Here is an 8,878-nt window from a genome sequence, read left to right on the forward strand (position 1 = left end):
CCTTCCGCCTCAGCCTTCCAAGTAGCTGGAACTACAGGCGCGCACTACCACGCCCGGCTAATTTTTTGATTTATTGTGGAGATGAGGTCCCGCCAAGTTGCCCGGGCGGGTCTCGAACCCGCGGGCTCAGGCAATCCACTCACCTCAGCCTCCCAAAGGCGCGGGATTACAGGCTGAGCCACCGAGTCTGGCTGTACTCCTTTTTTATAGTTCAAAAGTTGGCTCAAGTTAGGCATCATCTCTGATTCCTCTCTTTTCTTTAGTCTGGATATTTAATCTATTAGAAGACCTTTCATTTCTGCCTTCATAGCATATCCCAAGACTGTGGCTCACCATCTCCATCACTGTTAACCTGGTCTAAACTCTTCTGTTGTGACATCCTGACAGATCTTCCTGATTCCAGATTACCCCTTTAAAGTTCATAAACACAGAGCTGCCAGAGTCATCTTCTGGAAATACATCCAAGTTTTATCAGTCGCATGCTTGAAACACTCCTAGAATGTTCCAGCAAACTTACAATAAAATATCAACGTCTGGAAGGTCTCTGCTTCATCTGGGCATTTTCCTCCTCTCCTACCTTCTGCCACCTTCTTTCTGTTTCTTGATCTTGTCAAGCTTTTCCCTAAGTTTAAGGCTTTTCCACTTGTTATTCTCTTCGCCTAGAAGATTTTTTTCAGGTGCTGCCACAGTTCACCCACTGCTTGCTCCTATTTTTGTTCTGGTATTATCTAATCTGACAGGGTTTCTTGTTCATATGTTTGAACAAGAGAGTGCAGGACACTTTGTTGCATTTATATGCTTGTTACAACAATTTCCCAGCAGATGGCGGCCAAGTGTCTTGAAGAATTATGTCATTTTGTGTTTCCACAAGAGTGTCACCTGGGCTAGCATCGCCACGGTTGGCAGAACGTGCTTCTCTGACTGCCCCGCCTAGTCATCCTGCCTTCCTGTTTCTTTTGCTCATCTCACACGACGTTTTTCTTCAGAGTGATAAGGGTTTTTCAGGCCAGCCTGGGCTTTGAGAGTGGCAGCTCAGTGGACCCGCCAGCCAGGTCCCAGAGAGGGTCGTCTCGAGGGGCTGGTAGTCCTAGCCCCAGAAGTGTTGGCTCTAATGGGCTGGCAAGCAACCCCTGAGAGTGTTGCTGGTTCGGTGGGTTCGCAAGCCTAGCCCCTGGGGTGTCTCAGCTTCCAAGTCTGGACTTCTTCGAGCAGCTCTCCTGCTTCAGCTGGCTCCGTAGGATGGCAAGCCAGCCTCTGGGGTGCACAGGTCTTCCGCTCCTACGATCTTCTGCACCTCTTCAGGTTGCAGCTCTTCAGGGTTGAGGTTCTCCTCTCATGCCCAGGAAGAATGAGGGACACGGACAGCCGGAAAGTGAGAAAGGAGGATTTATTGAGAGGCAGAAAGCTCCCACAGTGGGAGGGGACCCGAGGGGTTTCCCCGTTCTGGAGTTGAAACCAGGTGCTTATGTAGCCGTGAGTCCAAGCTGATTGGCCAGCACTAGCTGTGAGTTGATGGGTCCACACTTAGCTGTTCTGATTGTTCAGTACTAAGAACCAGTCAGCCGGAGGTAGGAGCCTAATGGTGAGCTGATTGGTTGCTTTTCTTTTTTTTTTTCTCTCTCTTTTTTTTTTGGTTGGAGTCTCACTCTGTCGCTCAGACTGGAGTGCAGTGGCCGCTCCCGGCCACACAGCCTCGACCTGCTGGCCTTGGCAATCCTTCTGCCTCAGCCTTCCAAGTAGCTGGAATTACAGGCGCGCACTACCACGCCCGGCTAATTTTTTTTGATTTATTGTAGAGATGAGGTCTCGCTGCCCAGGCGGGTCTCGAACCCACAGGCTCAGGCAATCCACTCACCTCAGCCTCCCAAAGGCATGGGATTACAGGCTGAGCCACCGAGCCCGGCGATTGGTTGCTTTTCAATCCCAACAGTGAGTATTTAAACTGTAGCTTGACAAGCTCACCTGGAGCTTATTGACCAATGCTGAGCCTGAGATGCCTGCTGGGAGTTCGCTACATTGTTACCAGAGGACCCACCTGTCTGTCAGCCCAGCCTTTCTCTAGCTATCTCCTGTCTCAAGAGCATCTGTCACTATCTGAAATCATACTACTTTTTTTACTTCCTTATCCATAGTTTTTTACTACATATTTTTCACTGTGAATTCATCTTTCATTTTTACTATACTTTGTTTTTATTTATGTTATGCTCTCTAGCTCAGCTATCCATCTGTTTAGACTTTGTCCATCCTTCCAGTGCAAACTCTGATGTCACCTTTTCCATGAAGTCCTTTTGATTTTTTTTCTATCTTCCTAGCTGGAGAGGATACTTTCTTTCTTCTTAGTTTGTGTAGCATACAGTCCAGAAATGACTGTATATCCGAATCATTTTTACAAGGTAGAGATTTCTAAGTCTTACCTCTAGAGAATCTTTCATCAGTAGGCCTACATTGTAGCCAGGGAGGTGATATTTTTTTTAAAGTTTAACATATTAATTGTATTCTCATTTGACCTTTATTGAGTTCATACTTTTATTGAAGTTCTAGGTAGTTGATGCATATACTCAGTGAGAATACAGATTGTGCTGTAGTAATTATTTTTTCCATAGTTTTATAATTGTGGAATTTAATATTAGCATATATCTTTTCAAACAGCTGTTCATTTTGGATCTGGAGACAGTTCTTCAGAAGACGGAGTGATGATGAACACACCTGTGGTCAAATCTGCCTTGGAAATGGGCTTTAGTAGAAGCCTGGTGAAACAGACAGTTCAGAGTAAGATTCTAACAACGGGAGAGAACTACAGAACAGTTAATGATCTCGTGTCAGCACTTCTTAATGCTGAAGATGAGAAAAGGGAAGAGGAGAAGGAAAGACAAGCTGAAGAAGTGGCATCAGGTACTGGGGCGGGTCAGTGTTTCCCAGGGAAACCCTCACGACAGCCGCGTGTGGCAGGGCATTGTGCGGTTTCCCTTCCACTGCCCTGGGGAGTGGTCCCTTCATGTCCAAACTGCTCCTCCCTCTTCTGCCCCTCTCAGCTGCTTCTCGTGGAGAACCATTGGCTGCAGTTGTTTTCTATATATTTATTTACTGATAGAATTCCCAGATTTATACTATCAGAGAACTTTAGCATGATGAGCTCTTTTCTTGAGCTACTTTGCATTTCTTCCCCATAAATAACAAATTTAAATTGTTTTGAAAAAGCACGATTTTAAAGTTGGATGCGGGTCTTCTACTTTTCTTTTTGAAGTTTCTTAATCAGTTCTTTTTTTTTTTTTTTGCGTTGGAGTCTCACTCTGTCGCCCAGACTGGAGTGCAGTGGCCGCTCCCAGCCACCGCAGCCTCTACCTGCTGTGCTCTGGTGATCCTTCCGTCTCAGCCTTCCAAGTAGTTGGAACCACAGGCGCGCGCTACCACGCCCGGCTACTTAATCGGTTCTTAATAGAATGTTTTACTCCTTAGTTAGTCCTTGCTAAGTAATCTTTATACAGAAAATGGAATTTATGATGAGATCCTAGGGCTTGACGAGAACCTCTTTGCAAACCAACCCAGCGGCAGTAGGGAAACTGAGCTTGATATTCATTCAGGTGGTATTGTTGAGCAATCATGTATTCCTTCAACAGGTATCTATTACGCATGAGCGCCGATGCCAACTGTTGTGCTGGTCACGGTAGTTGCTCTCAAGGAGTCTGTAGCCCACCTAGGGGGCGCAGTGTGCAAAGGACAGGGTGGAAGGGCCAGCAGTCCAGTGAAGGTTGCGGGTGTGTGTAAGGTGGGGCCTTGCGTTGGAAGACTGTTTTTGAACTTGTACGTATGATAGGAATAGGTTAAGAGAGTCTTCTTGTCTGGCCATGGAGCAGAATGTCTAAAATCTGAGCTCCAGGATGAAGCAGATTCATGGCTGGCCAGGCACAGTGACTCATGCCTGTCATGCCAGCACTCTCTCTCTGCCTTGTAGAAATGATTGGTAGGCTGAGGCAGGAGCGTGGCTTGAGCCCAGGAGTTTGAGAGCAGCCTGGGCGACATAGTGAGACCTTGGCTCTACCACCAAAAACAAACTAAAAAAGTTAGTCGGGTGTAGTGCTGCATGCTTCTAGTCCCAGCTCCTTGAGAAGCTGAGGTGGAAGGATTGCGTGAGCCTAGGAAGTTGAGTCTGCAGTGAGCCATGATCTTGTCACTGCACTCCAACCTGGGTCACTGAGTGAGACCTTGCCTCAAAAAACAAGTCTAGTCACCTTGCTTTTGTGGCTATGTCCTACTTTGTGTGGGTCAGAAAATGTCATTGAATTACATATTTGGCAGGGCTAGTAAGGGAAAGGCCAAGCAAAGAACAGGGAGGAAGAGTGAGGGGTGCTGACAGGAGAAGCTCAGGGAACACCTGACTGATCTGGGTGAGAGTCCCAGGTCTGAAGCAGAGCAGGGGACAGCGCTTGTGCTGGGAGAATTTGAGACTGACGTGGAAAGCTTGGAAAAGTGAAGAACAGACTTGTTTGCGGTGAGGGCAATTGTTCAGGTAGAAGGATAAGTTGTGGTCAGAGAAGGGAGTTTATAGTTTTGAGGTGCACAGAGCAGTTCACGTCTAGAAAGATATAAAAGGGGAAAGAAGATAGACTTCTGTTTTTATAATTTATTTCTCATTAAACTTACAGCTTTTTTTTGGATTATAAAATATAGTTTATTTAGAAAGTAAATTGGAGAGAGAGAGACTGAGAGAGAGAGAGAGAGAGAGAGAGAGAGAGGGAGAGAGACAGAGACAGAGAGGAGATTCACCTCCCCAACGCAGGGAAGGGGGCCAAAGCTAGGAAGACATAGCCTGGCCATAGCTCAGTGAACACATGGCCTGGCCAGTGCTTAGCAAAGCAATGGCCAACTTGTATCTTGTAGAGATTACATTTTCTTTGAAAGTCTGAAAATGGACAGTTAAATTTTATAGTGATTGAAACACCAAAAGAAGGAACTGCAGTATTCTATAAATAAATGTAAATTAACCACGGAGTGGTATGTGATGTGAGATTGAAGGAAAAATATTTGCTTTTAAAAAAAGATCAGTCTGGATTCATATGTAGTATCTTTTTAAAAAATGGTGTAGGCTTAGACATTTATAAAGTAATAATGATCCTTAGCTGTGTGCTACATATTGTGCTAAATGCTTTACACGTATGAGGGAAGACCCAAAAAAACCCCCAGAATTCTGGTTTTTTTGGGGGCCCCCATGTTATTCAATCTTCTCAACTCTGAGAAAGGAACTATCGCTATGTATATTTGAAAGATGAGGAAACTGAAACGTATGGGGGAAGATGAGAGCACATAGCCGGCTATTAATGGGAAGGTCAGGCCAGCATGGGAACCTGGGGATGTGTTGACCTCACAGCTTGGCTTCTGCAGCACTGCAGTCGCTCCTGAAGTGCGGGGTGTTGAGAAGGACCCTGGGCCAGGAGACCTGGTTCTACTGCTTAAGCTCTGTGACCTTGGACAGGCTGCGGAGCTCTTCAGAGCTCTTGGGAGCCTTCTCCCTGTCCGAAAGTGAGGGGTGAGGGGCAGTCGTACTTGCCTTGTTTATGTAACAGTATCTTTGTATCAAATGAGATGATTTACATGAAAGTACTTTAAAAACGAAAGTGAGAGAATGCAAATAGAGGTCAGTAATATTCCATAGAGCTGGGAAATTTTTATTGTCCTCTAAAATTCTCTGTTTACTTTCAACCGAATAAAGGAAAAGTAGGTTTCAAGGACATATGAATACATAGGCTTTTAAAATGACAGAAACAGAGACCCTGTATGTACTGTATAATATTATTTTAGCTAAACCCTTTGGAAATTTTCCAAAAAACAGACATTCAAATGCAAGCAAGTTATTTTAGTTCTTTTTTGAGCTGTATTTATTTTATTTAGTGCCTAACTTGTTTTAAATTATTTTTAGTGCCTAAATTGTTGAGTGCCTAAATTTTATTTTAGTGCCTAAATTTAGTGCCTAAATTTTATTTTATTTAGTGCCTAAATTGTTTTATTTAGTGCCTAAATTGTTTGTAGGGTTGGTTGTTAATGACTATAAAATTGATAATGGATTTTTTTCTTTTATTTTAATGAAGATGACTTGTCATTAATTCGGAAGAATAGAATGGCTCTCTTTCAACAGTTGACATGTGTGCTTCCTATCCTGGATAATCTTTTAAAAGCCAATGTGATTAATAAACAGGAACATGATATTATTAAACAAAAAACACAGATCCCTTTACAAGCAAGAGAATTGATTGACACCATTTTAGTTAAAGGAAATGCTGCAGCCAACATCTTCAAAAACTGTCTAAAAGAAATTGACTCTACATTGTACGAGAATTTATTTGGTGAGTTTGTTGGGAAAATTATTTTAGAAATCCTTGGGATTATGTTTCTTTCTCTGTAGGACAAGCGAATAAGTCCAGTTAGCAATTCACTGTACATTTCCCTTGATTCAAAAAGTGAAGTCTTTTATTTCTCAGTGGTATGCCTAAATGTGACGATTCCTGATCATATATAGCTGGACTCTACATTATGTTAATAGTAGGTGAAGCAGTTTTGTGTTTAGTAGAATAATGGTTTTTGTATTCTTTCTTTCCTCAGTGGATAAGAATATGAAGTATATTCCAACAGAAGATGTTTCAGGTAAAACAAAATTAAGACTTAAAATCAACATGAATATCCTTTTTTAAATGGGTGATAAAGTGGAAACTGAATTTCACTTCAAGTTATGTTTTGTCATTAGGTCTATCACTGGAAGAACAATTGAGGAGGTTGCAAGAAGAAAGAACTTGTAAAGTGTGTATGGACAAAGAAGTTTGTATCGTGTTTATTCCTTGTGGTCATCTGGTAGTGTGCCAGGAATGTGCCCCTTCTCTAAGAAAATGCCCTATTTGCAGGGGTATAATCAAGGGTACTGTTCGTACATTTCTCTCATAAGGAAAAATGGTCTGTAAAATATTGTTGAACATTTAAAGCCATCTGAAGTAAAAAAGGAATTAATGATTTTTTTTCACTTAGTACCATTCATAATCTAGTCTGCTTTGGTAGTGATAATCTTATTTCTAAAATGATGGTGTTATATATTGTGTTTAACCTTTAACCTTAACATGTTTATTTACAAGAGAAGATGTGTTTGGTGAGCTCTATTAGTATGTGTGTGTGAACACAGGAATTAAAGGGGTCATGTCAGTGCTTGTTATGTATCATTTCAGGAGTTACTGGATTCGGTATTCTTTCAGGAAGCTTTGAGTACTAAATTATAGTTGCAGACTGGAAGAACTAGAAGCCAGGAACTCTGTGGAGTTTGTGAGAGTTGTGGTGCCAGATTCCCTTTGGTGCATTTCACTTGTGTTTTCAAATAAGGATTCTTCTGTTACTGGTAAACACATTTTCCCCTCGTTTGTGAGAGACATCTTAATAAAGTGCTTTAAAAAGATTGCATTCTTGAAATGTTTTTCTGTCCTGACATACGAAGTAATTTTCATGGGTCTTCATTATACCCAAATGCTAACTATTGAGTAAAAAAGTGAGTTCATGAAACAAATTATAAAGAAGCATTCTTAAGATAACAAAGTGATCTATGGGAATTTGTTTTAGAATACGGTTTCTTGTTGCTTTGTTTGTTATAGATATAATGTTGGCTGAAAAATGAGTCAGTATCGAGAGACTCTTAATTTAAAAATTCAACAAGTCAGCATTAGAATTTTCAGAAAATAGTGTAACTGCTTTGTTGCCTAGGTGCTGATGGGGTGGGAGGAAGGATACAGGCCATGCTTGGTATCTCCTCACTGGGTCCAGTCCCATTTGACCTTTTCCAGATCTGGCTGTCTGCAGGCTTCTGAGGCCAAGTGGATAAGGAGGTCTAATATTAAAAACTCCACTTTTCTTCTCACCCCACAGCTCTTTTAGGGCCCTGAACATAGAGAACACACTGGGAAGGGTGGGCGAGCACACCCCTGTCCTCTAATAGCTTGTTGTTGTTTCCTCCCTGATGTGCTGATACTGACGAAAGTATAAATGCACACTTCAGTTCAAGACCTCGTGTCAGCAAGAGAAAGTCTCTCCTTGACATTATAGAGAAAACAGAATTTTTTTCCTCTCAAATTTAATAGACTCGGAAAAATGATAAGACATTGCTAAGCTTTCTCTCTCTTCTATCCTGAGGAGATGATTCGTTCCCTCCAGGATTCAAATTAGAAGTCCTTTAGTCAAAACAACCCAGTATGTTTAAGTAATAGAAGTAGTGCCCCTTGTCAACACAGGAGGCTATTGAGTCTTTTTAGAAACTATTCTCTGTTTTGCTTGATAACAGCTGCTAATTAAGGAGCCACTGTGTGCCAGGCACAGTACTAGATGCTTTAAACAAATTTGCCATGTGCTGTAGGCTCAGCTGTATCTCCCCAGATTTATACGTTGAAGTCCTAATTGCCAGTACCTCACAGTAGGTTAATTCAGAATGTGCCTGTACTTGGAAGGAGGACTTTATTAATTTACTTATTTTTAAATTTTTGAACCAGAGTCCCACTCTGTCGCCGCCCAGGCTGGAGTACAGGGACACCATCACAGCTACCACAGCCCCTACTTGCCAGCTCAGGCGATCCTTCTGCCTCAGCCTTCCAAGTAGCTGGAACTATGGTGCAGGCCATCATACCTGGCTAATTTGTATTTAGTGTAGAGATGAGGTCTTGCCAGGTTGACCAGGCTGGACTCAGGCAGTCCTCCTGCCTTGGCCTCCCCAAGTGCTGGGATTACAGGTATGAATGAGCCACTGGGCCCGGCTGGAAGTAGGGTTTTTAAAGAGGCAGTTAAGGTGAAGTGAGATGGTATGGGTGATCCCTAATCCAGTATGACTGGCTTCCTTCTAAGAAAAGGAGAGTCGATGCAG

At 42.6% G+C, this 8,878-nt stretch overlaps 1 protein-coding gene across 1 annotated transcript in view; it reads left to right on the plus strand.

Annotated features, from left to right (window-relative positions):
• LOC103269416 (baculoviral IAP repeat-containing protein 2-like) overlaps positions 1-7,430 on the plus strand; it is a 10,406-nt gene extending 2,976 nt beyond the window's left edge. The window contains exons 3-6 of the mRNA XM_008067006.1: positions 2,650-2,892; positions 6,084-6,338; positions 6,595-6,636; positions 6,737-7,430. Coding sequence (XP_008065197.1) covers positions 2,650-2,892; positions 6,084-6,338; positions 6,595-6,636; positions 6,737-6,930 — 734 coding nt within the window. The 3' untranslated portion in view covers positions 6,931-7,430. The remainder of the gene's footprint in view (positions 1-2,649; positions 2,893-6,083; positions 6,339-6,594; positions 6,637-6,736) is intronic.
• The last annotated feature ends 1,448 nt before the right edge of the window (positions 7,431-8,878 follow it).

This window comes from Carlito syrichta, unplaced genomic scaffold (genome assembly GCF_000164805.1).
Source record: "Carlito syrichta isolate Samal-C Ts95f unplaced genomic scaffold, Tarsius_syrichta-2.0.1 Scaffold106274, whole genome shotgun sequence".
NCBI classification, from domain to species: Eukaryota; Metazoa; Chordata; class Mammalia; order Primates; family Tarsiidae; genus Carlito; species Carlito syrichta.